This window comes from Aspergillus affinis, assembly GCF_023601865.1.
Source record: "Aspergillus affinis strain CMG 70 chromosome Unknown NODE_5_length_567868_cov_86_340925, whole genome shotgun sequence".
Classification (NCBI taxonomy): Eukaryota; Fungi; Ascomycota; class Eurotiomycetes; order Eurotiales; family Aspergillaceae; genus Aspergillus; species Aspergillus affinis.
In genome coordinates, this window is record NW_026515786.1 from 1 (window position 1) to 27,851 (window position 27,851).

General features: G+C 48.9%; 8 protein-coding genes across 8 annotated transcripts; 3 read left to right on the forward strand and 5 right to left on the reverse strand.

Moving 5' to 3' along the window:
• Positions 1-912: 912 nt before the first annotated feature.
• Positions 913-1,811, forward strand: KD926_008726 (glutathione S-transferase family protein; the record flags this gene model as incomplete). The annotated part of the gene is made up of 3 exons (XM_053104435.1): positions 913-1,049; positions 1,105-1,310; positions 1,438-1,811. 3 exons carry the CDS (start codon positions 913-915, stop codon positions 1,809-1,811), a joined length of 717 nt encoding a protein of 238 aa, XP_052960282.1.
• A 284-nt stretch (positions 1,812-2,095) lies between these two features.
• On the reverse strand, positions 2,096-2,997 carry KD926_008727 (uncharacterized protein; the record flags this gene model as incomplete). Its single annotated transcript, XM_053104446.1, has 2 exons — positions 2,096-2,811; positions 2,865-2,997. 2 exons carry the CDS (start codon positions 2,995-2,997, stop codon positions 2,096-2,098), a joined length of 849 nt encoding a protein of 282 aa, XP_052960283.1.
• Positions 2,998-3,600: 603 nt separating this feature from the next.
• KD926_008728 (non-structural maintenance of chromosomes element 4 family protein) lies at positions 3,601-5,072 on the reverse strand (the record flags this gene model as incomplete). Its single annotated transcript, XM_053104457.1, has 3 exons — positions 3,601-3,785; positions 3,847-4,698; positions 4,754-5,072. 3 exons carry the CDS (start codon positions 5,070-5,072, stop codon positions 3,601-3,603), a joined length of 1,356 nt encoding a protein of 451 aa, XP_052960284.1.
• A 541-nt stretch (positions 5,073-5,613) lies between these two features.
• KD926_008729 (phosphatidylinositol 3-kinase VPS34) lies at positions 5,614-8,274 on the forward strand (the record flags this gene model as incomplete). Its single annotated transcript, XM_053104468.1, has 1 exon — positions 5,614-8,274. One exon carries the CDS (start codon positions 5,614-5,616, stop codon positions 8,272-8,274), a length of 2,661 nt encoding a protein of 886 aa, XP_052960285.1.
• A 396-nt stretch (positions 8,275-8,670) lies between these two features.
• Positions 8,671-10,958, reverse strand: KD926_008730 (uncharacterized protein; the record flags this gene model as incomplete). Its single annotated transcript, XM_053104479.1, has 4 exons — positions 8,671-9,301; positions 9,391-10,322; positions 10,374-10,467; positions 10,525-10,958. The coding sequence occupies 4 exons, from the start codon at positions 10,956-10,958 to the stop codon at positions 8,671-8,673; spliced, it is 2,091 nt and encodes a 696-aa protein (XP_052960286.1).
• A 6,942-nt stretch (positions 10,959-17,900) lies between these two features.
• KD926_008732 (Zn(II)2Cys6 transcription factor domain-containing protein) lies at positions 17,901-19,010 on the reverse strand (the record flags this gene model as incomplete). Its single annotated transcript, XM_053104501.1, has 1 exon — positions 17,901-19,010. The coding sequence occupies one exon, from the start codon at positions 19,008-19,010 to the stop codon at positions 17,901-17,903; it is 1,110 nt and encodes a 369-aa protein (XP_052960287.1).
• A 3,396-nt stretch (positions 19,011-22,406) lies between these two features.
• Positions 22,407-23,495, forward strand: KD926_008733 (RTA1 like protein-domain-containing protein; the record flags this gene model as incomplete). Its single annotated transcript, XM_053104512.1, has 2 exons — positions 22,407-22,524; positions 23,053-23,495. 2 exons carry the CDS (start codon positions 22,407-22,409, stop codon positions 23,493-23,495), a joined length of 561 nt encoding a protein of 186 aa, XP_052960288.1.
• A 1,692-nt stretch (positions 23,496-25,187) lies between these two features.
• Positions 25,188-27,703, reverse strand: KD926_008734 (beta-glucosidase; the record flags this gene model as incomplete). The annotated part of the gene is made up of 2 exons (XM_053104523.1): positions 25,188-27,493; positions 27,547-27,703. The coding sequence occupies 2 exons, from the start codon at positions 27,701-27,703 to the stop codon at positions 25,188-25,190; spliced, it is 2,463 nt and encodes an 820-aa protein (XP_052960289.1).
• Between the last annotated feature and the right edge of the window lie 148 nt (positions 27,704-27,851).

A 27,851-nucleotide genomic window follows, 5' to 3' on the forward strand; every position in this document is an offset into this window, starting at 1 on the left:
ACCAGTTGATCACCTAGTGCTTGAACTTATCTACGGTAGCAGACCAGCGCAGCTTAGACGGATCCTAGGGTTTGACAACAGGCTTATGATCTACAGGAGTCTAATCTCATACATTCGAGTATGTAATGTAACGGTTTCCAAAGCTCATTCCTGTCCAGTCTCGATACAGAAAGGAATCTCAATAACAAATATAGGATCATTTAGATATTTATAAATCTAAATTGAATTTCAACCAATCATAGGGCAGTGTTCAACTGACTCTGCCCAAGAAGCAGGGCCAGGCTCCCGAAGTTGCACAAGTGACAACACTTGGTGGTACTACTGCTGTTGTAGCGTCTGTAGATGGTCTAGATGCCGGTTGACCACCGCTGTGATCAACAATGATCACTAAATGAAAAGAATTAGTTAAAAGTTAGCCGTCTTCCGATGAGTTGACTAAATTAGTGGATGTAGTTAACTAGTAAGAGAGAGATCGTCCATCGCCGAAAAGGCTTGGCTACTTGCACCTCAGAACACCTATAGCGACTTCATAACACTTAACTAAATCGCGTCAGACTAGATAGAAGCCAACAGAACCATAGATTCTTCCCTATCGCAAAGATGGGCAATATCCATACAACAGTGGCGCCGTGTTCTCAAACACAATTGGGTGATCGAGTAGTCAACCATCCGCGTCAGCACCTACTATCTACCTTAGTACTATACCAAGGATCACGCTTTTCTTCTTGTAGCACGTTGCAAATCCTTCGGGTGGTTAGAAATCAAACACTCATTCTTATAAATCAATTATAGATAAAGATCATAAATATGAGCCCTGCATCTTTTGCAGGGACATCACGTTCCCATTCATTCTAGAAATTGCCACAGGAGTTACATTGGCAAGTCATCCATAGCACCAAATAACAACCCAGAATGGCATCATCACCCAACATCACTCTCTACACGGCCGGCACCGCCAACGGTTACAAAGTCAGCATTCTCCTCGAGGAACTCAATCTCCCGTACGAGATCCACACATTGGACCTGGGCGCAAACGAGCAAAAAGAAGCGTCTGTCCACTTTGAGCTATCCTTAATGACCGTCGCAAGCTCACAGGCCAGTTAGATGGTTTCTCAAAATCAACCCCAACGGCCGCATTCCCGCCATCACAGACGGCGAGAACCGGGTATTTGAAAGCGGTGCCATCCTTCTCTACCTCGCCGACAAATACGACACAGAACGCAAGTTTAGCTACGCCCCGGGTACTCCGGAATATGCAGAGCAGTTGAGCTGGCTGATGTGGCAAATGGGTGGCCTAGGGCCTATGCAAGGTACGACTGACTTCTATCTTCATTGACCTGTAGCGGGTCAGAAGGACCGAAATTCCCTATAAGGGCTGGTTGGTTTCGAGAGATAAGAGGAGCGCATCAATCCCTAACCTCACTCCCCAATACACAGGACAAGCCAATCATTTCTCAACTTTTGCCGAGGTCCGCTCCGACTACGGCATTAAGAGATTCACAGACGAGACGAAACGGTTGTACTCCGTTCTGGAATCGCGTCTGCAGGAATCGCCATACCTGGCCGGCGACAAGCTCACCATCGCGGATATCACTAGCTTTGCGTGGGTGATTGTTGGTCCGTTGGCTTTGGACTTGCAGTTGGGGGAGTGGCCGGCGCTGAAAAAGTGGAGTGAGACTATCGCTGAGAGAGAGGCTGTTCAAAGGGGATTGAAGATTCCGCCGTCGAGGTTACCCCAGGATGAGATGGTTGAGTTTTTGGCGGGTAAGCGGAGGGAGATCCAAGCGAAGGGGAATGCGGATAAGTACTGATTTGTGGAATTGAGTGAGGGAGTTGAGGGAGTGGAAATATGAAAATATGAGGATATTGGCCTCTTCTGCAGTGAAGTAGACTTGCATTGGTAAAGACAAATACCTTTTTTCGCAGTAATTATTAGAAGTAGAGATAATCATATGTCCGCTAGCAGATTGACATCAAACTTCACACCTCAAAAGCAACAATTATTAGTACATTGGATGCCTGCATCAAGTCAAAACGGAGAAGAAAAATCGACAGGTGAGAAAGACAAAGAAAACTGATTCGAGAGGGACAAAGGCTAGGTCCTCTTCTTATCATTCTCCAGGAACCACTCCATCACTGTCCGAAACACTCCCTTAGCACCACTCTCAATCACATCTCCATGGCATGGAATCAGACGATTGAAATCCCAGTGGTTAATGCGACGCATCGACTCGGTAAAGGCCGACCGATCCGCCGTCGACAGGACATACCAGACGAACCTCTTCTGCCACGTCGCCGGCGCCGCAGTCGACAAGGCCGGACAAATCACGCTCGTCAGGAAGTTCTTGGCACTCTCGTTCGACTTGGAGTACTGTTCGCGGGCAGGGAGATTGAACAACAGGTCGGCCTCGATGAGGGTGCGCGATCGTTTGTGCAGGAATACGAGCTCCCGTGAAGGGTGGCCGTACACGTACTCGGACTCGAACTCGGCGTCAAACTCATCGGAGACTTTTCGCGGCCGCTGGTCCTCCTTGCGGAAGATGTGGCGGAACGGCGTATCCTTGAACTCGGGGTTGGATTGGCGCTTCTCCCACAGTCCCTCGGGCGCGATGATCTCCGCGTCGGGGTACGCGTTCTTCCACGACGTCAGATGCAGATGATGTTCTAGATCCAGGGCCGCGATGTACTTGACGTTGCCGCCGAGGGAGGTAACGGCTGCTTGGACCTCGGGGGTCAGGCTCACGGGCGAGAAGACTGCGATCGAGCCCGATTCCATTTTGACTGTCCTCGTGATGTGGTAAGCAAGGGGGCCTTTGGTTTCACAATATTCCCGTCACAGGTAGTCGGGGCTGGTAGACACGAACCTAATGTTCCTCGACCTCCAAACTTCAAGCGTCCAAATCGTGCGAATGGCAAGCTCATGGTGACCACGTCGGAGGTGACATTGCGGATCACCATGCTCTCGCTGGGGTTCTTGGGGAACAGTTGTGGAGCCATAGTGGCGATCTATCGTTGATCTCAGTGGATGATATTTTCCAGCTTCAGCTGCCAAAAGACAAAAATGCAAAGGACCTTGAGGACTTTGTGCAACAATAAATACTCTGTCACGAGGCGATCATGGCTCTGGTTTCAAGCCCATGACGTCAACGTCATTATTAGGTAATGGGGGGACGGGAAGGACAAAAGTCGGGATCCGGGGGTTCTGGGCCATCGTTGATCGCTAATCCAATGAGCGAAATGCGTGCCTGGAATTACTGGAGACTGCTGGAGTTAATGTTCCTAGTACGGAGTATGCAGTGGAGATTCTAGATATGCTGAGGTTCCAGGTCAACTACGGAGCATCTCAGGGGTACGAGGTTTACTAATTAGAGTGGATCTTCCGGCTTCATGTTGATGTGTAGAGAGAATTGTGCATTCATATCCTTAGAACATTATTATGTATCAAGTATTCACATTGGACAGTGCTCAACTCTAATACAATGGCCACAACTATACGAAAGGCTTCCAACAGACCGACATTATAACGCTCGAAAAACAAAATAGGTATCACGTACATACATCTATTGAACAAGAATCAAACTTTGGCCCCGGGGTAGACCTTTAGCTGTACCAGCCCTGTCCGGTGGCCTGAGATTCTTCTTCCCGGCGATGAGGAATGATTGATTCCTTGATGCTGTAGGCATCGATCAAGTCTCGCCATGTTTCAAAATCAAGACTAAAGATAGCCTGGTGCTTCTGAATCCCTTTCTTTTGCGCTTCGCTCGGTGCATATGGTTTAGAATGATCTAGAAAACCTCGTTAGTTCAATGTACACGAAACAAAGGATAGCCAGGGCGCAAAACTTACGCAAAGTTGGCAACTGTCGACTGTCGACCGAGATACCAGCCGTGCCATCTCTTACTAAGAAACTGACGTAGAACAGATTCTCCACGCTTTGTCCAAATGACTTGGGGTTGATGCAGAAGTTAAACAAAGGGATACCACCGTCATCAGCGACATTATGCAGAGCCATGACCTTCTGGACCGTCTCATCGGTAGGTTCGTCCCCCGACTGCTGGAAAAGCCTCTCCAAAACGCCCTCAACAGATTCCTGGCCGGCTTTCTGGGTTTCCGCCAGGAGTTTGTTAATGTTCGAGCAGATCGTTGTAAGGTTAGACGTCTCTTGTCGATCAAGGTCCTTATCCTCAAGTTCCTGCGGGCGAACTGCCTGCGATGGATCGATTTGTTCCCTTGCTCTTCGTTGTGTGAACTGTCGCGTACGTTTCTGAACCGATAGAGGTCCTAGAAGGAAACCAGAAACAGCCGGTCGGGCATTACTGCGAACGCAGGCGGAGCGTCCCAGCCAGTCCCAGTTCAACGCATCTCCCTGGTCCTCGTCGCTATCGTTAGGGTCTGCTTGGCTTCTCCCGTGTACGCGGCGGCGTTGGGTGCTGCTTGGGATTGCTTGGGGATCCTCCGGGCCATGACGCATGAAAGAAATGCACTTGGAGACAAACTCGTCGACATCGACCCCCGCGGACGCGTCGCCGAGAACCAGCTGTGCCGTCTTTTTATACGATAAATCGGCGGCACTAACCAGGAGACGGGAATCGATCGTCGCGTCCGAAGTCTGCTTGACATCTCGGAAGAATTCATTCGCCTTTTTGATGGTTTGTCGGATGCCGTCATTGCCCGCTTGCATGTATTCGGTCCTAGAGTCTAGAGCCTTGTCAGACGTGGGGGGAAAAACTCATTCCTGATCAGGCATCCATACCATGTAGTTCCCATGTCAAGTCTCGAAGGCCCTTGCGAATGCGCCGTCTTTCCTTTTCATCCTGATCCGGGTCATAATATTGTTTGTTGGGGTCGTCTTGCGAAGGCGGTATTTGAGACTGGCTGCCATGATGTTTATTCGCGGTTCTGTTCGCTAATAGCTGGCGCTTTGCACTGGCAGCGGAAGAAGCCATCGCCCGATCCTGAGTTCTCTTGCGATTCCGGGAAGAGTTTTGATGTTGATGGTTCTCCTTGTCGGAATAGGTCCCCGGGGACGAATGTTGACTTGGCGGCCCGGCTGCATGGGGGTTAGGCGCCATGCTCTTTTCTTTGTCTGCGGTTTTGCGACAAACGGAAACGCGGAGGGACGCGCTATTGGATAGATATAATGATATGAGGGCGGGATGAGGTAACGTCGGGAAGAGGGCGGAGAACGGGAGAGTGTGAGTAGTACAGCGTATGGAATATGAAGCGAGCAAAAGAGCAGGTGATAATGATGTCCAACAGAACACTGCCTGATCACAATTCACTAATCGATTTCTCGGCGCGTCACGCGTGGACTCGGTCACGTGGACTCAGCTGACCCCGCGTCCTGTTGACCGCCTTGGAGCCAATTGGCGCTAGTCTCCGATCACCCCGGATGGAGCTCTCCGGCTTCACGGCCCTCACTTACTTCTTAAATCGAGGGAGCATCGCGTCATGAACCGCTGTACGAACCGCTAGACGCAGCTCAGCTCCAAGATATTTGGTTCAAAGATGGAGGCTTTCACCTTTGCGATCTCCACTCAGGTAGACTTTGCAATTTGCATCAAAATGTAACGCCAGTCGATTCCAGACATAGCTTCTACACTAGCTAACCCAATGTACTCATTCAGTGGTTCCCTAGAAGGGAGACAGCGAGAGATCCCGTACTCGGTCCTTTCGCAACGGCCCGACCTGCGACATTTGGGATCCACGCAAAGCCCCAACTCGGATCTCTATGTGACGGCGCAACTATGGTCGGACTCGAAACCGTTGGGGGTGCCTTTGCAGACGTCATACAAGGGGTTCAAATCAGCTAGGTCATGGGGTGAATGGCTTGAGATGCCTCTGTCCATGAAGGATGCTCCCCTTAAGTGCCAGCTGGCTATAACTGTCTGGGATCTGTCCCCGGCGAAGAGTGATGGATCGCAAGCGCATAATGTCCCCTTTGGCGGCACGACGATACCCTTGTTCGACCAAGATGGTAAATTAAAGATGGGCCGACAAAAATGCAAGATCTATCGCCACAAAGCGGCGGACGGCCTCTCCGCTACAACGACTCCCTCAACTCCACCTCCTAAGCGACGCCGAGCCAACGCCGCTGATTCGTTCGGTCCTTCATCCGAAGAATTGGAACTGGAGCGAGTGGAGGTTCTCATCAAGAAGCACGAGATGGGAGAGATACCGCGGATTGACTGGATGGATCAGATGGTTTTCCGACAATTGGAGAAGCTTAAGCTGAATGCCGAGGAAGCTGCAAGGAAGCGTGCTATCCGGTTGAAGGCAATCAAACACAAGCTACCGAGTGAAGAAAATGCAGATGAGGACTCGGATCCAGAAGATTTTGACGACGAAAACTTCACCTTATACGTCGAGTTCCCACGATTCGATCACCCTATCATTTGGTCGGACCACGAATACTCCGCGCCTCCTATTTCATCGCATTCCCAGAACGCGGCTGCAAATGCAAACCCTGCACTGAAACCTGTCCCCGAAGTCCGGTTCGGTCCGGGCATAGAAGGCACGGATGGGGACAGCGTGATTCGAATTTACGATCCCGAAGTCGGCCAGACGGGCAACCCGTGCGAAGACAAACACAGGAGGCTTATTCGTAGTCATCGCACCGGTATCATGGACCGAGACTTAAAGCCAAACCCCAAGATCCGTGATGAACTAAACGTTATTCTATCATACGAGCCCACGCAAGATCTCACCGCGGAAGAAAAGGATGTTGTTTGGCGCTTCCGCTACTACCTGACGCGTGAGAAAAGCGCGCTCACCAAGTTTGTCAAGTCAGTGAACTGGCGAGATGCGGGTGAAGCGCATCAAGCCGTGGAAATACTTCCTAAATGGACTGAAATTGACGTCGACGATGCGCTGGAACTTCTGGGGCCGACATTCGATAATCCCGCCGTTCGTTCTTATGCAGTGGACCGGCTTCGAAAAGCTGACGACGAAGAGCTTTTGCTCTATCTATTGCAATTAGTGCAGGCACTCAAGTATGAGGATCATTCCGACGGGACGACGGAAGATGTTGCCCATGACTCGTCTCTAGCCAATTTCCTTGTCACTCGTGCTGCCAACAACTTCCAACTTGGAAACTATTTGCATTGGTACCTCATGGTCGAATGTGACGATACGGGCCCAGGCACTCTGGAATCACAGCGTAGAGTGTTTGCCCGTGTGGAGTATTATTTCATGACCGAGTTGGAGCGAATCCACCCAGAACACCGAAAGACGCTGCTACGGCAGGGTGAGCTGATCACCGTACTCTCGAAGATTTCCAAGGACATTCGATTTTCCCGGGAAAATCGAATTCTCAAGATCGAGAGGCTGAAAAAGGTTCTGAGGGATCCTAAGAATGACTTTGTGCATATTGACCCACCTTTGCCGCTACCTTTGGATCCTGAGGTCCTCATCACCGGCTGTTATCCGGACGAGTCAAATGTTTTCAAGTCCACCCTGTCGCCTCTAAACATCACCTTCAAGACCGTCGAGGGGCAGAAATATCCCCTCCTGTTCAAAGTCGGAGACGATCTTCGGCAAGATCAACTTGTCATCCAGATCATCATTCTCATGGATCGTCTCCTGCAAAAGGAAAATTTAGACCTCAAGTTGACCCCGTACCGTATCCTTGCCACCAACTCTACGGCCGGCGCCGTTCAGTTCATCCCTTCCCAGTCTCTCTCTGCAGTATCGGCGAAATACAAGTCCGTCCTCGCATACCTCAGAGCCAACAACCCCGACGATAACGAGCCTCTCGGAATCCGCAAGGAAACAATGGACACGTACATCAAATCCTGTGCCGGGTATTGCGTGATCACCTATCTCCTCGGCGTCGGCGACCGACATCTAGAGAACCTCCTCCTCGCACCGGACGGTCATTTCTTCCACGCGGACTTCGGCTTTATCCTGGGCCGCGATCCCAAGCCCTTCGCGCCCATGATGAAACTCTGTAAGGAGATGGTCGAAGGCATGGGCGGCACCACCTCCCCTCACTATCTCCAATTCAAGCAGTATTGCTTCACTGCATACACTACGCTCCGCAAATCTGCCAACCTGATCCTGAACCTCTTCAGTCTCATGGTCGATGCCAATATCCCGGATATCCGCGTGGAACCAGACAAGGCCGTCTTGAAGGTCAAGGAGCGGTTCAACCTCGAGATGACGGACGAAGAAGCCATTCGACACTTTGAGCAGCTCATTAGTGATAGCGTCAATGCCATCTTTGGTGTGGTTATTGATTACCTTCATGAGTTTGTGCAGGGGTGGAGGGCATGACCGGTGTTTCTGTCCCCTTTATATATATATATATATATATATATATATTTTGTCTCAGATATATTAGCGTGGTCTTTTCGCGGTTCGGATTGGGCGCTGTCTTGCCTGTCATATATAGATGTTGGCTTTTACCTGGCTCTATTTAGGAGTCATGGATGGATTGGCGCTTTCTTCCCATGATGTTATGTTATGTCTACAACGATGACATGATACCCTATGATCGGAGTGAATTAATTCTGAATTCTTGGAAATTCTATTCTCCCTATATAATCTAAATTATCTCATACTCCTATATACCCTATGATCTCCCTATTTCGCCTATGATCAAGGATTACTGGAAAACACAGATGATCTTTTCCACCAACAATCAACAGACAAATCCATCCATCCATCCTTTTAACACTCATCCACCGACCTCCCCAACTCTTCATCCTCCCTCGCTCGAAACCCTAAGTCCACCCAATCCGGCCCTGCATCTCTACTCTCCACAACAGCCCTCCCATCACGCGAAGAACCTACCTCCCGTTGATCCTGCAACTCCATCCCCGACTCATCCACCCGAGCCGAAAACATCCCTCCGTCGGCCGTGTCGGGACCACAACCCCCGCTACTTTCCTCTCGACTCTTCTCCGCTGCCTCCTCGTCATCCTCGGGCGTTCCCTCGCGACATGCCCAGGCGTCCACGAACCGGAGGACCTCGCGCGGCCACCACCGGTTCATGACGAGGAGACGGAACGGGACCAGCGCGACGATTAGGACTGGGAAAGCGGGCGCGCCGCGCGTGAGGGTTATGATGAAGATTATCACTGTGGTGATGATTTGGAGAAGGGTGTAGAGGTGGATGGGGAGGTAGGAAGGGGGTGGGTTTTGGTGATGCGTCGTGGTGGTGCTGGCATTGGTGCTGGTGTTGTTCGGGTTAGGGCTGAGGTTAGATTCTGAGGGGGTTTCTCGTTTGGCGAGTGATTCAGGAAGAGGTGGGAGTTCAGATGGGGGTGTGAGGAGGTAGAAGGTACGGTAGAGGATTGGACTTGCGTTTGGTTAGTTCATTCGTTTGTTTATTGGCTTTAGTATGGATGGGCGGTGGCTTGGTTGTGTAGGGGCTAGGGAAGTACTTACTTAACTGAAAGACTCTGCTCGCCCATGAACATGAATAGACCCGCAAGGACACTGGTCGGGGTCAGACCGAGAACTTTCATGAACGGAGGACTAACGAAGAGCAGGATGGCCCCGGCATGCAGAAAAGACGACCATCGCTGCTCGTAAACGCGCTTGACTTCGTGAGTCTCGACCTTTTCGTCACCGTCTACGACGACGGTCCGCTGTTCGGGTTCTGAGTGCATCAGGGACTCTGAGTGTAGGGGTGCTTGCGGCAGGAGACCGTTTGCCGGGGGGATTCCCAAAATGCCGCAAAGCGCGGTCGTGGTGCCTAGAAGGATGATATCCCACGCGAAACCACCGGGCTTCTTGGTGCCGTAGCGGTCAATGGTGCAGATGATAGAGCTGACTTCGTGGTCGAAGAAGAAAAGAATCGTGATGATGATACCCGGGATGATGGCAGCAAACACCCAGCCAACAGGGAGGGTCCAGAACTCGACGATGAATTTGTCGCGATCCGGCGAGGTGGGCTTGAAGGAGTGGCTGACCGCGAGTGTCATCTTATCGAGGTTTGCCAGTTCGCCGGTATAAGGCAGGCCGATGAATATGATGATGGAAATCGCCGCGGCATACTCAGTCAATCCCATCCGGATGTATCGATGGAATAGTGGTCTCCAGCTCTCGGCGGTGGAAAGGAAGATGGCAAGTAGCATTGTCCCTACAGCACCGATGACGGCGTATAGAAAAGAGGCAAAGGAGAGGTTGTCGTGGGCTCTCTCCAGCTCTTGGATAGCCTTGTGGAAGTAGATGATGCTATTCAGCAGTGAGAAGATCTCAGTGGCGAAGGTCGTCACATATCTCATAGTCCAGTCATGGGCGTTGATGATTGCTAGCACATAGTGCAACCATGCAGCATGGATAAGGGACCAGGCCATGAATGGTAGGAAAGGTACCTGGCAACATGTCAATCATAGTAAAGATATGAGAAGGGCCCGGTGACGCACCTTGAAATCTTCTTCACATAAGGCATAGATATTCTCTGCTAGCACTGAGAAGGGCCCTGTCACTCCAAGAATGGTCAAGGGCTGGATGGACAAACTAATCGAGTCATTGCTGTTATTTCTTCTAGATCCAATCACAAATTTCGTCACTCACAGTGAGAAGATGATGCCACAAAGACCCGTGCTAAAAACCACTTCGATAGTTCCCCAACTCTTACCTGTCAAGACATACAAGTCGCTCGCAAAGGTGATCCCCGGTAAGAGATTCGTGAAGAAGACATAAACGGCACTCGCGAAGACCAACTGGTTGAAGATCGTCCAATCCGAGACATATCGGCGGCGCAGATTCACAATGTCCTGCTTCACCAGCCGAAAAGGACGCAAAGGACCACCGGCCGAGATGGAACCTCGCAAGACACGGATCGCCTTGGGGGTATGTTTTGAGGGGGTAATGATGGAATGTGCATCATCGTCGCCTTCGCCTTCATGCTCCGGTCTTCGGGCAGCTCGTCTCTGTCTAGCAGGAGGTCGGTGACGGAGCGAAGTAGCCCGCGTAGATCGAGGTCGAAAGGCGGAAATCAGCGACATGACTTCTCGCAGTAATAGTCTATCAGGAGTAAATAAGTCAATGGATTGAGTTCACTGGCGAAGGAGGGGCTCGCTAGCAGCGCTTGGCTGCCCATGACGTAGCTCGTCCATTGGCGGCCACGTGGGATCGACACCGCCGCTTACTGGTCTAGCAGTCCAAATTCAATATGTACCTATACAGACTTGATTTTCTAGAATTAATGTGACTTTCCCTGTTTGGATGGGGCCGCTTTAACGAGGGTGCTCAGGGGGTTACTCACTGAGTATTTCTCATTACTGGTCAAGGCTTAGTGAGCGCGTCAGGTCCTACTTAGGGCGGGATTAGTGATCGGTCACCTATACCGTTAGCCTGATAACAATGCCAAATTGACTGTCTCTACAATAGGTACTTACCTCCGCCAAAATGCTCGTTGTATATGATGCAACCATAATTGTGATAGGGTGTTGGAAGGCTCTTAAGTGACAAAATCTACCAAGCACAAAGCAGTATTGATTACAATAGCTCTGGTAAAGGTATAAAAGGATACCTTTATCCCGTTTACAAGCTGATCAAGTGACCAATATCTTATTCCTTTCCTGTTCTGACCTTGCCTTGTGCATATCCAATGCCTGCTCTCTTACTCTTCATGTTTTGATTTCTTCGCTAACTATAGGCAAAAGATCCTTTTGGTACGGTAAAGATGCCCAGAAAAGATACCGTAAGCGTCGTCTTACTTGTAAGTATATTTCAAGAGCATACCAGGAAGAAAACGCTATCAGGAGTAAAAACAACTGCCTGGATGAAACTAAGGACCTACAGCGCCAATGTGTCACCATATACACGGAGTAAGTGACCTCCCGGCAAACTGGAAACTGGGCGCGTGCTAACCACGTTTATCAAGTATCTTGTAGAAGAGAACTATGAACCATCTGGTTACGTCCTCAAAATCGGCGTCCCTGCTCCAGATATTGTTTGTATTAAAGATATCAAAAAGCAGAAGTTCAACTTTACCCGAGACGATTTTTGAAATATCGTCTCTATATAAGCACGGGACAGTCCTGTCTTTCTTCATGGTTTTCTCTTGTACTGCAGGTATTTCTCTTCACTGGAGCAAAGATCGGGACTCTTATACCGGATGCAGAATACAAGAAAGAGAGAGGACTCCGATACAAGGTAAAAGGGTTATATTGTGATATTTTTGACTCGTGCGGGCTTTTGCTAATTTTACAGTATATCGACCTGGTCTTGTTCCACTCTGCAGATGTGCTCTACAAGGTAGGATAGCGGATCGATCAAAAGTAATTAAAGAACTATCGTGACCCGAATTATACAGTGTACGGAATTTTCAGTTCGGCTTTTTCGAGATTACGTGCAGTTACTGATCGGTTGTCAGATTTAGAATTAGGATTCGAGACTACAATCGATTGCAGTTTGTGACTGGTATCTTTTTTCTTACGATTACCCTGCACGATAGAGCTCTGTTTGGTATTGAGTCAATGGAAGACTTAGCTCAATATGACTTTCGTGACGGGCAATACACGGAGATTCTGCTTCGTTAGAAAGATAGTACTTTAGATCGATCTATTTTCAGAAATGTTATTGCGCAGGGTTCTCAAGAGGCAGTACTTAATAAGTAGCAATTTTGTATTTTCTTCCGTCAGATCCTTACTATGGCCGAATATTCGAAGTGTACTACGATACACGATATTCGTCAGTCGTTTGGTAGGAAGATCGAATGTAAGTTGTACCTCCGGCTCGTTTTAAGGAAAGTGTCACTGAATTCATATAGCAAGACATAGTTCTGTACCTGTCTTCCAGATCTATAGCTATAAAAATGAAGGAACGTATCCGACATACTATCAAGCCTATTGTTCGTCGATCGATACCGTCGTTAATGTTTTAGACGAGAAAGAAGAGATTTATTATATCGATTACTTTTAAAGATACGGACAATTCCGGGAGATTAGACTGCCTCACGAATTACCTGCTGAAGTGAAAGAAGCTATCCTGCAGCGTCCGGAACTGATTACTAAACGGGCTTGTATCGAACAGTTAAACACGAAAACGGACTCTAAGGCTGTCAATTTCGAAAAGAATAAATATAGGAAGGTCCTGATTAGCATTTGACTCTCGGAGCTTCATCATTACTAGGATTAGTGAGTTCGGGAAAGGCGCGATTGGCGAATTCTAAGCTGGGGAAAGAACTCTCACGAATTACTGGAAAGTAATGCATGTACTCGCGCTCTGACCCATATCATGCCTGAAATGGGATGCATAGCTGAGGCTTTGTCCTCTGCTGAGCCACTTAGTCATGACGAGGAATCAATTGCTCACACAGTGTCACCGTAATTACGATATAGTTTATTTCCCCAGAGAATCTCTCATCAATGGCCACTTCCCGGTCGATACGTGCCAAGATAACATTCAGATGTGAGTGCCACCTGCAACAATGTATGAGATACTTTACTAACTGAATGCAGACTGCTAAAATCAAAGAGAAGTCGTTACATTTACGACTGTATTTTTAAGGCTACTGCCTGCCGCCTAGGAATAGTTGACTATCAGCTAAGATATTGTTACGAATGCATGTCGTGGTTCCAGGAAAATGATTGGCATTACCACGGTGGCCAATACCTTCAATTGTAGGATAACTTATACTGCGAGACAATTATTTACCGCAATGCGGTAATCCGCCCCGGATACTGCCCTTGTTGTCTGTGGGACCAGACCCTTGCACCTGAAGAAAGAGTGAAACACTGGTTGTACAGTGCCGGCTTAAGAGGGCATATTGAAAGGAGACACATTCAGAAGATAGAATAGCCAAGTACAAATCCTATTTGTGGCTGCTCACGATCGTTTGAGTCTGAGATCGATTTTCGTCGTTATTTGCGCGATGTGCATGGCCTGACGAACGCGATATGGCTGAGGCCGGAGCCCAAACCGGCTATCAAGAGAAAAAGAGGGGCCGGTGAGCAGCAAAAGAGGGTTGAGGTCAAAGATGAAGGAGCAGCATCGAAGAATATCAAGTTTTGACACTATCGACCTCTTCCTCTTGATTAACCAATTGCTGCTGACGCTGAGCCTCACTCGCCTACCGCGATTCATCTACTACCTCATGACGCAGCGCAGGCTGGGGTCATAAACTGGGAGCATGCCGACTTTGACCACAACGCCAGCGTTCATGCCAGGGTCAGCTCAGATAGTGAGAATAGCGTGAGTAATATTTCGACTGTAGTTTTCTCGCTCAGTTCGGCCCGCACAACTCCCGATCTTGACCTTATCGACCCCAGGCTTCTTGAGCCAGGGGTCTCGAGAGAAGGCAGTATCACCTTAGCAAATGAGGTGCCCGACCCTCCTGATGATCCGCCCTCATCTTCGAACAGTGACGAAGATGCTCGTCACGACCGTAATACCTGTGACGGTCTACAAAGGAGCTTAGTATAAGACAAGTTTGTTTCTGACTCGTAGTCAAAGAATTTTCCCATGGGGAAGAAAGGCTATCTAGGAGGGAGGATCTAGAGTCTCTATATACTGCCCGAGGCTTCGCCTCAGGCAGGAATGCCTGCAGAGCATCCAGGAAGGTTCCTGGATGCCTACCGGAGGGTCCCTCGATCCTATACTAACTAACCAGTACGTTCCTCCGCACCGGGAAGTTCCCTGGCTTCAGGAGGTCACATAGGCTTCGCCGCTTGTTGTCCTGATTAACCTTTGACAGAGATTGCTCCAGTGACGGTTTGGATGGGTATTGCTCATGCAAAGTATCGCAAAGTATCCTTGATGGATCGAATTACCTTTGGGAAGAGAAACATCCGGTAAGTCCTTAAATATCTTTCGAAATGCAGGAGACTCAATTGCCGTAAATACTACATTATCTGTTATAATCTATCGAAGTGTGTTCTGTTCTAATAGAGCTCTAGTGTCGCGCTCAGCTTGGAACTAAAATATTGAAGCAATTGAGACCTGACTAGGGTCCTCTAGATCGGACTTCTCGATAAAGTTGTGTTTGGCTAGATGAGTCTTTATATTACTTGTTAATGTTGCCCTTGCCGAATCTGTAGTTTTCCAGCCACAATGAATGCATTGAATCTCTTGATCCTCGAATAACTGTCTACTTCGTCTAGATCGCCACTGTTTGCCCGGAAGATGATTGACTCGAAACTGATTCTAAATCCATTGATTCAGCGGCTTGACACGAGATCTGCTGTGCAATTTGAATAGCTGTATAATGTCTGCAAGGGTTCTAGAGCCGCCTGGTGAAGCAGATTCTAAAGGAGTAGATAGATTGAGATGCAGCTGACTAGCGGAGTCTTCTAGACCAATTGATTCTAAGCGATCCAGTGGCAGGTCCAGCCTGGGTTTCTTTCTAATATCGTTTTCAATATCGTTATCACTTCCGCCATTCAAGGTGATAATCTATTCTCTGAGACCGTTGGGGTCGTGATCGCGGTTCGATAGATAAACTGCCGGAAACATCATTGTTTTAAAGCCTGCATTTTAGCATTAGACATGTTAAGGTCCAGAACCGTCATTGAAGACGGGAGCTTAAAATAAAAGGATATTCAGATGCGACCTAGATAAACAAACTGCACGTGATACGTCTTCTCTTATTGGGTGGTAGCTTATATTGAAAGTGAAGCAATATTCGTACGAATATTCGTGGAGGTCTGTAGACTCGAATACGAATGCGAATATCTCAAAATGTTGCGAATATGTATTCATGCCGACCTATACCTAATTCGAATCAGGCATGAAGAATAGAGCAGAAATAGAAGTTGAAAACCGTGAAACTAGAACACAGACATTGGCGTTCAATGCCGACCGAAATCATGGCCCCGGTTAGCTCGTATTCGTTCACTAGAGATGCCCCGATACCACGCACTCCGTTCACCATTGCGCAGCTCCACCACATTCTTAGCACAGCTCCGTACATCTGTCGTTGAAATTGCTATGGCTTAGGGTGTAGCTCCACTATATAAAGCATACCAGCTGTGCCCTTATCGCAAGACTTGCGCTCTTTGCTCCATTGTTTTACCTTCATTCTTCTGAACTGATACACAGACAGCTATAACCATGGTGGATGATAGTGAGGCGGGCTCCCTCTACAACTACAAGCCAAATGTAGGGGCCTGTGTTATTTTTGCATTGGTGTTCGGAATCAGCGCAGGCCTCTATGTGTGGCAAGCTTTTGTGAAAGCTAAGGCCTGGTTCTTCACGGCCTTTGTCGTCGGCTCCTTTAGTACGTTTGTGTATAAATAGGGAGTGGGAAAAAGGATTACAGATTTATGCATCCGAAATAACCCTTGGCTAACCAGCAACAAATAAATAGTGATGACATTCGGATATATCAGCCGCGCCATCTCTGCCAAAGACCCTAAAAGTCTCGGTCCCTATATCAGTCAATCCCTGTTGATCCTACTTCCACCCTCGCTCTACGCAGCTACCATCTACATGTGCTACGGACGAATTGTGAAATGCACGCAACGGCCGGAGCTATCCATCATCTCCCCAGCGAGAGTGACCAAGCTCTTTGTTGTTGGGGACGTGCTCGCCTTCCTCTTACAATGCAGCGGTGGAGGGATGATGGCAATATCTGGCATGGGTAGCATCGGTGAGAAGATCCTTGTCTTTGGCCTTGTGATCCAGCTGCTCTTCTTTGGGTTCTTCCTATACGTGTCAGTCAAATTTGCGTTGCGGATCCGCAGCAACCCAGCCAAGGTGCCGGGAGGGCCTTGGAAGGCTCTCCTCCGCGTCCTCTACCTCATGGCCGCCCTCATCATATTCAGATGCGTCTATCGGATCGTCGAGTTCGTACAGGGACATGACGGTTACCTCGTTTCGCATGAGGTCTACATGTATCTGTTCGATACGCTCCCGATGCTGCTGGTGCAACTTATCTTTCACAAGTGGCAACCATACAACATGCTGTTCATGACGGAGACCGTACTAGGCGGCGGTGAAAGCTACGTTAATCTACAGGAACTAAGCTAATGGGAGGATTTGTTGACTTTCCCTTATTATACATTTTCGAGTCCCATATGACGGACGGCCGAAAACCCTGCCAATGGGATCACCGCTCCTGTCTTCGTGTATCTAAGGCCCATTCCAAGGGAAACGAAGCGTCGGCCAAGGTTGTATTCCATGATTTCGAAATGGAACAAGCGCACCGCATCTTCCTGGACCTGCGTGGGTAATCAAAAGGGCGTCCTTGGAAACTACACGAGAATCATGGTTTGGATATTTCCAAGTTAGGTCAGCTTTGAGGTATCCATACCTTACTTTCCATTGGTCATGACTGTCTTATTTAGTATATTTTTAACTTTCCGTTGTTTTCTGCACAACCGTTCCTTTTTTCCTCTTTGGCAATTCGGAGCTTACGTTGCAATAACTCTATCCGTTGCTAAATTCCTCAAGTGGGCTGTTTTTTGCCTGGCTCGTATTCGTACACTAACAAACCCACATGGTACATACAATCGCCACTATATGCCCATAATTTTACCTTTCCAGGTACATATACCTCTTAATAAGCAGAAGCAAGAGACGCTAAACGCAGGGCTCCTTGAATGGCTCTTGTAATTACCAAAAAAGAGACCCTCGATCGGGCATCAGTTCTTCCGATTTCCCTGTCACAGGGTTTGAAACGCACTTAGTACGGCTTTCAGATGGATACCACCGCATCAACGGCCCTCACTTCTGAGACCAGTGGACTTGGAATGCCCCTTAGAGCCAGTGACTGTCTCTGCAACAAATCATGGTGTCCATACCGTTCATGGGTAAACAGTGCCCGGAGCCCATCACGTGAGGGCTAGCACGTCCCTATAGGTGCACGAGTGACTGACCCCATCCCCGTGGGAAGGCCAGTAATGACTTAGCAGCACGAGCTGTGATCCGAGACCTCACAACTTGAGGTTTCGAAAAGTTGCAAGATTGAGAAAACGCAGGAGATCAGGCACCTGTAATCACGTTCACACATCTAGCCCCACCTCCTTTATGACCCAGGACACATATGGTTTCCAGGACTCATGCAGCTGATCCCAAATACTTTGCGCGACGCGGATGCTCCAACCTTCCAGCCACCAATGGTGCCTGAAATGATGTAGTACAAGACAGTAATGAGCTAGTATCGCGAGTGCCATTGGGTCACGTTCTCTGAGAAGATTTAAATATTTGGATTCAAGGCCGAAAGGCCACCGCATAGCCAGTTCAACACGGTGCGGCTTGCCTTGGTAGATCTCCATCATATCTTTTAGATGATCGATAGCCGCATTGTAGCAGTCAGCGTCATGATCCACAAATTGCCGCCCCCGTGACTCATTGAAGTACTTCAGTTGGGACATGGCGGCCTCAGTGGTTTCGGGAAGAGGCCATTGTTTGCTGTCATCCACTTGTGTGAACACATCCGCCAACTTCCCTTCCTTGACCCAGTGCCATGATGCAGCGACAATCTCCCGAAGCCCTCTGCAAAGCTTAAATACCTGGATGAGATCTTCAACAGAGTCGTGAGTCTCGATGAGCGGAGAACAGGGTGACATGGCGAAGGCCAGTTGGAGAAGTAGACTGGCAAATGCGAAAATGGTGTGGCTGTTGTCACGGTTGATGGAAGATATGACTGGTCGAAACAAGGCAAGTGCCCGGTTTTGATGCTCCAATGCGATTGAGAAGTACCGGGTGTTGGACGCGGGGTCGCTGGCTCGGGCGATATGGAGAGCGGACAATGCTAGTAAGCCATGCAGGACAAACGGGTACTCTAAGCCCTCCTTCGGCAACACGTATTGGTATAGATGTTCAAAACGCTGGTCATGTGCCATGGTGGCGTATGTCGAAGAGCACCACTGGAGAAGCAGTTCCATGTCGCTAATATTTGGATCGGAGGCCTGGGGAAGAGGGTCACTGCCGCCCATCCAGCCTGAGGAGGACGGAGTACTAGACGCAGCGGGTGATTTATGGCGAGATGACGAACGCTCGGATTGTGAAGGCGGTACCCAGTCAACTTCCCTTGATGCGTAGACACATTCAGTGTTGCGATTCAAGCAATTGGTGCATTTTGGCTGACGCTCATCGCACTGTAAGCACATGTGAGCAAAATACTGGCGATGGCCCGGGAGAAAATACAGCAGATCACAGCACGCACAGCAGAATACTATAGTTGAACTGGATCTACTGTAGTGAAGCAGGAGGGGGCTTAGGATTACAATACCTTAACCCTTCGCCGTTTGCAGGCAACACATCCGTGACGAGACTTGCGATGAGACCGACGAGACGGCATTATATCAAACCAAGCGCAATTCCAGGCAAGGCCGGAAGCTGCTGGGAAGAGAAAGGAAGCGAGGAAAAAGAATATTGGGTGACAGAAGAATACATTCCTGGGTCGGCCGTTCACATCATCTTCATTTTCGTGCTCAACCGCTTCCCGTATAGTTGGTCACGTGCTATAAGGCTGATGTGGCCGCGGAAGTTGACTAATCCGGCACTGCATCGCCTCGCTCAACACAAATACCTGAGAATGAAGCAGCTATGGACCCTCCCCCTTTAAGTAAACGCTCGTACGCCTCGTTAAGGCGGCAGGCTAAGGCAGATATCATAACTACTCTTCAAAGATACTGGCAGTCCTCGGCCCCTCAATCCTATCAAGATCTCTGGATTACCAACTTCCCTAGATGCCCTGCAGAACTAAAGCTCCCAAGGCCGCTTTCAGCACGGATCCTGGCTGCTCGTACGGGCCACGGAGACTTTGCAGCCTACCACGAACGGTTTAACCATGAAGATGCTCACCTTCTCTGCCGCTGTGGTGCAAGAAAGACTACAGTTCACTTCCTCTTCTGCTGCATTGCAAAGAGGCGCCTACCCCGACCTCCAGGGTCCCCTTCTGACATAATCCCCTACCTGCTAGGCACCCCAAAAGGTGCAACCGAGCTGGCTGCGTGGCTATCCAAAACTCGTTTCTTTGAGGATATATGCATACGGCACCCATTACCTCAGCTAGATTAAAAAAAAAAAAAAAAAAAAAAAAAGAGAGAGAGAGACAGAGGTGGTAGGATAGGTCACGGAGTTTAGGAGGACCTCTGCAGCTAGCATTAACTTCTGCCTGATCCACAGACTCTCCTTCTTGACTGCAGCAGCTATTTAATGCGCTAAAGTCCCTTATTTGTACATAGAACTAGAACTAGAACTAGTTAGCGACGCCCAGGGCTTACCCCCTGGCGGCCTTTGCCCCAGCAGGGTGAAGTGGGAAAACTCAGGGGGATGGAGGAGTTCGATCGGTCCGAGCTGTACGAGGCCTAAGCCATAAGGAGAATGCAAATGAATGGAGTAATACTCTATCTAAAACGTAGCCTAGAGTACAGAGATACTTGAGTGCTTGAGTGTTGAAGAGGATCGTAGCCTCTGCAAAATATGAGTCTCGGACGGATTAACGTTGTTCCCGACCTCCGAGCTAATTATATCTCATCACAGGGGACAGCGGGACACGTGCCTAGGCGGTGAACCGCGGCCGTAAAATACAACAACAACAACAAAAATAACTAACATCGCCTCGCTCAAGCCGAAACAATTGATCAGCCAATATCTCAACATAATTGCGTCTTATGATGAAATGAATGATTATTTTCATTGTATTTTGATCATTATTTTGAAGCTCTAGAAATCGTATAAATACGAGCTGAATCCCGTAGTTAGAACAATCAAGACCTTCAGTCATTGAATCGTTGAAGATCACGTAATTCAGCACTTTAGTCATTTCCTGCCAAGCCCTCCGAACTGCCACAGCTGAATTCACCTGACTTTCACAGCAGGAAACGCTTCTATTTTATACAGTCCCTAGTATTATATACCGACTGTTTTGTACGCCTGTATACTATACAACCCGTCATAGATCCGTTCCTCTGCTCTCTTCACATTGATATTAAACATCTATATGACGTTCTAATTCTGCCACCACTATTAAATCATTTGCCCCCGGACTCCCTCCAGACCTCAACACCAGGATCAGCTTGTTTAATGACGCGTGCGGGACTGCCCACATCGACACTAAAGGGGAGGGGGCGGGGGGATATTCTTCGTAACAACTGCGCCAGCGCCGACCGTGCATCCTTCTCCGACACTCACTCCTGCCAGTATAGTGACTCCGCCCCCGATCCAGCAATCGTCTCCAATCGAGACCTCGAGCGCAAACTCGAATCCATCCCGATTGTACACTCGTTTCATGCGTAGCGGCCAGGATACTCACGTTCGGGCCGAATGAAGCCTATCACCTATAGTGACGAGGGCAGAATCCAGAATCGTCGTGCTTTTCCACCCAGTCACACATGTTAGCTCCTATCTATTTGCGCGGGAACTGTGGATCCTACTGAACATTGGCGTAGAAGTTGTCGCCAATGCTAATGTTGCAACCGTAGTCGACAAAAAGAGGCGGTTCCAGGTAGATGTCGGATATGAAAGTCCCAAGCAGTTCAGACAGAATGTCCCCGGCTCTGTGGCTAGGGCTTCTGGTGTTACTCATCGGGTATTGGGGACGAATTGTATTTGGATGTAAGTCGTCGCGCGCGGAAGCGAGCTTCGGGGGCAAAAGCATCATACCTAGAGCCATTCATGAGAACTGAAGGAAAGAAAAGGTGACTCCCCTCAGCCGAGTGTGTGCAATGGGCCGGGAAAGGAGGGAGGAAGCACGGAGCAAACAGTGAACTACCTACAGCATCCCAGATATCATGCGCTAGTACTGATCACACCAGGGCGTACTCTTCAAAAAGTTTAGCCTTATTGACCAAGGCCTGGGACTTGCCAGCTCGAGGACTCATGTTCAATAAATGCCCACGAGAGAGCTACTCTATATCGCAGCCTGGGCCTACAGAAGCCTGCTGGGTTGGGATGGAGATTTCATGGTGAGACGATGGGAATCACAACCGTGATGGCGTCTCAAATAGTGTCAAGTATGCTTGGCAGCAAGTTTACCCCAGCCATGAGTTCCCTGTCATATGCAGTCAACCACCATACCCTATGCCTACAGTTGGTTTCATTACTGGATGCAGTGAAACATCATCATGCATCGCCAAATGGAAGGCCTACACAGCACTTTGTTGCCACTCGACCAACACAGAGTTAGCACAACCTTGCACGCATTTTGGACCCACCAGCACAGTTGATCAATCGTGGGAATGGACGGTCCCACAAAAATACCAGATACGAACACGATACAGGGAGTTCCACGGAAAAAAAAAAGGTGAGCCATGGAGTTTGCTGGTTGAATGTACGTGCGGCAATAGATAAATCCATTCATTCGAGAAAAGTCCCCTGAATGCTACTATGGTACGAGTACGATTGTGGGATTTCTTGGGTCCCTGTGTCCTTGCGATGTAAGAGACCTTTTGGTCATCGCCACGTGCAGGTTTGAAGACTTTAAAAGAGGAGCGGTTAGTCTGGCAGAGATACCACCACACACTCTTAGAATTCGGATTTCTCCCAAAAAAACACTCAGGATGTCGAACGTTGACTCTACTTGGACATACTACCACTATGATCCCTCACTGCCTGCGGCCTTAATCTTCACTGTTCTGTTTGGTATGAGCTCGCTGGTCCACACATTCCAAATGCTGCGTACGCGGACATGGTGTTTTGTCCCATTCGTGATAGGATGTTACTGTGAGCAATGCGTCGCCCATCCCCGCAAGTTCTCTCGATATAAGTGGAAAAGAAGAGACCGCGGTTGCCTTGAGGATTAGGTAGCTGACCATCAATTTTTCCCTCCTTTAGTTGAGTGTATTGGTTACATTGGCCGTGCTTTGGGACATTATGAGACCCCAGATTGGACTTTGGGACCTTATGTACTACAAAGCCTTCTTATTCTTGTCGCTCCTGCCTTGTTTGCGGCTTCTATATACATGGTACTGGGGAGACTTATCCTCATCACTAACCACCCTGAGTACGCCGTTGTGAAACCGCGATGGCTGACCAGATTCTTCGTCTCCGGAGACGTGATATCTTTTCTTGTCCAAGCTGCCGGTGGGTTCATATTTCCCTTTTTTTGAAGTAGCAGAAGGGAAGAAAGACTACTTTCATCACCACCCTCCCTCTTCACTTCCTTTTCCGTTTTATTGCCCATGTCTGACAAGATAATCAATCTAGGTGCCGGAATTATGGTCACTGGAGCGAACGGGATGTCAGTGGGTGAAGATGTCGTGACCGCAGGCCTATTCATACAGATCGCCTTCTTCGGTCTGTTCATTGCCACCGCTACCATGTTCCTCTGGCGCATGCAACGCAACCGGTCCGCTGCTCGGCTCACAATGCCAGGACTTCCATGGCGGAAGCATTTGCTAGTGCTGTACGCCGCCAGCCTCCTCATCATGACGCGATCGGTCTTCCGCGTGGCCGAATACATTCAGGGGAATGACGGCTACTTGCTGCGCCACGAGGTCTTTCTCTACGTCTTCGACGCACTCCTCATGTTCGTGCAGACGGCACTCCTCTTCTTAAGCCACCCGAGCGAACTGTTGTCCGCAGGAAAGGTGGCCATCTTACCGGATGGTCGGTCGAACAATGTCCGCTTGCGGCCAGTAACGGTGTGAGCAGAAAGAAAAGGGAGAGGGGGAAAGAAAAGAAAGACAGAAATAAAGACAAAAAAAAAACCTAGGACAGCGACAACGATACAGTTCAGAAGACTATGTGGAGAAGAACCAATCATGGAACGCGTGAGTTGTTTAACTTTTAAGTATATTAAAGATAGGCTTTCTTCTATCGGCAAAAGGAATAATAACGAGGCCGATTTGCTATAGCCCAAGTTAAAACAGCGATATCATCGCATCACCATATACGAAAAATTAATAGTAAAATGAAATTATACTAAGAAATTATAATACAGCAACGTCGATCGATGGTTCCAAAAACAAATAATTTCTTCTAAACAATGAGCTTACAATGTTAGAGCATAATGGGGATCTACCGCAAATTTTCAACGAAGGGGAAAAAAGTGGCAAGATCTAGTTCTGGGTGGAATATACTTGAGCTCTGCTTCGACCAAAATTTTTGAAGTTATCATAAGTATACTCTCCCAACTGGTCTGCTCGATCGATTATGAGTCATTGAACCCTTAGAAAACTTCATAGGCAAAATCTTTGGTCACGGGGTAGATTATCCGAACGAAAGTGCCAACTTTATTTCAATTACTTTGCGATAAGGGATAAATCATACTCGTTGCTGAGCATGTATTTTCTAGGTTCGGACACTTTGGCAGTAGAATGGGACAAAAATATGAGAAAGTACAAAAAAGAACCCAAACCTAACCTGACTCGTTTACCTGAGAAGCTGGGTAACTTGCCTAGAAAGGATGAAACGGCAGAAATTGACCAGACAAATCGGAACTCTTTCTCCCAAGGTCCCCACCCGCTACCTCCACTTCATAGTTAATGCTTAACTTCTCATCCGTTGCCCTGGATGGTAGTACGAGCCTGTAATTATAGCGTAACCGTACCGTAGACACGGTCTAGATCCAAGCCCACATATGGTAAATATCGTATTCGTACACTAAACCAAAAGAGCAATAGACCTTTAGCAGAAAAGGAAAATGAAGTAAAAAAGCAGATCGTCATTTCTCCACCAGCTTAGCGGATTCCTGCGTACGATCAGGTGGAGTAGGGATACAGTTTTAGATCGTTAAACAGTCACCAACGTAGTACGTACTACTGGGGCAACTATGGGTAGTACGGCATCAGTCTCACACGTCTCTCTTAGAAGAACCTTATCCTGGGACGCGGCCCGCCATAACACTCTTCCCCCCAAATATACTGTTTTTAGTAGCAACGGTGGTGCTGTTTTTCACGTGAATATGAATACTCTCGCTGTATCTTATCGTAGTAGTGAAGATCCGATGAAATTCGACCGCTTTCCTGACCTTTCAATTCATAGTCAAAAAAGAAAACGAAAATCGTTCCTGCGCTGTTAGCATGTAACGAAAGATGCCGAGGACGTGAGGTTCCATTACAGGATCTGAGCAATGTACTGGCGCAGCTATTTTTGTATTCAGCTTTTACGTCCATCACTCAAAGCCTACTTCGAGGGAGGAGTGAGTTTAAACTATGATTTCGTATGGATCTATGTAACAAATGACTCCGACGAGCTTCCATATAACTCAAAACCTGAAACGACGACAATCTTCGATTCCCGCCTTTAAGATGGCGAAAGCAGGTCGATAGAAATGCTATGGACGCCAAACAGAGGTGCGAATTTCAGTAAAAGGGTGCGGCTCTCCAGTTGACGCTCGCCTACGCATCATGGCTTATGGTCAGCTTCCCCGTCAATTGTATGTCCAACACACTCTTGCCGACCATGACTTCATATTCACCCTCTACAAGCACCCACTGCTGTGTAACGACGTCCCATTGACTCAGATCACGGCGAGTGAGGTGAAACTGCAAATTTTCACTCCTCCCCGGACCGATTAGCTGCTTGCGGAATCCTCGTAAGACTCTATCCGGTCCAGCTTCAGGAATGCGGATGTATAACTGGGCGACTTCTGCCGCTTCATTGCTGCCAGTGTTGGTTACGGTGCAGCTAATAGTCACCATCACGTCCCACAGAGAGTCCAACCCCCCCGGAGGCTTAGGCTCGCTGGCGGTGTATAACTCTGAGCCTGGTGGCTGGTAAGACTTGGGTGTTCCTTGCGAGATGTGCATGTCCAAACCATGGTAACTGAACGTTGTGTAGGTCAAACCATACCCAAACTCAAACCGCGGGGTGATGCGGTTGGCAATGAACTGGCGGTAATCGATGTAGACTCCTTCGGTGAAATTTGACTGAGTGTAGTACATGCTAGAGTTATCCGGGTACACGGGATCGAGCAATGCGCCATAGTCATTTGGGTCCTTCGCGACAGTGTAAGGCAGGCGTCCCGAAGGTGACTGTCTTCCATACATGACCTCCACCAGGGCAGTACCGGAATCCTGCCCGGGGACGTGGGCGAAGATCACGGCTGTGATATTTGGATGGTCGATCCATGCATCCACCACCCGCACTCCCGCATTGTGCATCACGACCATCGTGTTATTGCATTTTGTTGCCACATTGGTAATCAGGGTATCGGAATAAGTATCAGCGAGACTCTGTCGGTCCCATCCTTCAGAAGCCTGCGCATTCACCAAGACAATGCATGCTTCGCTAGCTGCATTGACCCCCGGATCCAGGGAGGCAAAGTCCCAGGACAAGTATGTGCCATCTTGCTTTGCTTGACGTTGGAAAGCGTTGAATGGAGCATCTATGTATGCTGGAGTGTTGCTGCCGGATCCCCCACCAACTATCAACGTTCCATTGAGTGCAACATTAGGGCCCGTGGTGTTAGCGAGAAAGCTTCCCATAAGAGCAGCCGCAATCTCGTAAGCGAAGCTCTGTCCACCGACATACGACAGGGTATTGCCAAGACCGAGGCTTTGCAGGAAACTATAGGCTGGTGTCGGCGAGTTGATTTCCGGTGCAGGAGCATCATACCCAAAAAGCGAGAGCATCTGCGGCTTCTGCAAAGGAAGACTGCCATTCGTGTTTTTCACGAGAACGTGGCCTTCGATGGCACCCTGAAGAAGAGTAGGCGCAGCAGCAGGATCCCGAGCGTCGACGATTTCATGCGGTTCAGTGAGGTTCGCCGGAACAAAGGCCCCAGGATCATCGAGTGGCGAGAACCTGAACCAGGTAGCAAGGACCCGAGTCGCCATATCATCCAACCGAGCTTGAGCCAGAGATCCGTTGGAAACTGCAAGGCTCAATGTATGGTTTTTCCAAGTAGGTGAACTTGGCATGGCAACGTCCAAGCCTGCATCCGCACTCGCGATGCCATTATGTCGGGCATACCAATCGGTGACTGTGAAGCCTTGAAACCCCAGTTCAGTTTTCAGGAGGCCATTCAAGACCTTGCTGTTCTGACAGGCGTAGCTGTTATTCACACGATTGTAACTGCACATAACAGAACCCACGCCGGCTTTCACTGCGTCTTGGAATGGCCACAAGTATAGCTCGTGGATTGTCTTATCGTCTATATTCGACGAAATGGATGCATTTGCCAAATAGACAGACGGATTGCGGTCTGTCTCCTGTTCGTTCCCGATCATATGCTTGACACTCGCAATGACAGATTCCTGCATACCTGTGATGGTCTCGTACACTAGCTTGCCGGATAGATAGGGATCATTGGAGAACCCCTCCCAATTCCGACCTCCGCGGGCGATGCGACCTAAGGGTCCTACAACAGGCCCCAGGGCGACATTGATGCTTTTCTTTTTAAACTCTGCTCCCAAATAATGGCCACGCTTGTACGCCAGATCTGGATTCCACGATGCTCCGACGTGGAGGCCGGAGGCATATGAGTTCACCATATCCAGGCCTCGAACTCCATTGCCGGCATCCTGAAAACAGAGGCCAGGAAATTTGAGCCGGGGCACAGTCCCCGTGTTACCTGCGCAGCCGTTGCCGATTCCCTGAAAGCCGTATGTGAGGTTGGTCTTCTCATCGTTGGTCATCTGAGAAACCAGAGCTCTGGCCTGCTCATATGCGATGGCCCAATCACCGGTCCCATTTCCTGCAGCTGTGGAATGTATAAGTAGACCACTTTGTCTCTTTGGAGATGACAGAACATACGGCTTGGATAAACTGGCGGTGATCTGCCGTATGACCAGTAATGTTCGAGGTTCGAGAGTACAGCGCTGAGCTCGCCAGTGGTTTCGTTATTGAAAACCTGACCGTACACGCTAAGTGCCAGTGTGCAGGCACTCATCAAACGGAGAAAGAGAGCCATAGGGCGTGAATATGTCGCAATCCAAGTTCGTGAGGAAATAGAAGAGACGCGAGGCAAGGACTCTATAGAGCGACTCACGGTTAACTAGTAAATCCTGATCTTCTTTTTAAGCTACCAGGGGGCTCCCAGATATGCGGTATGTATAGTA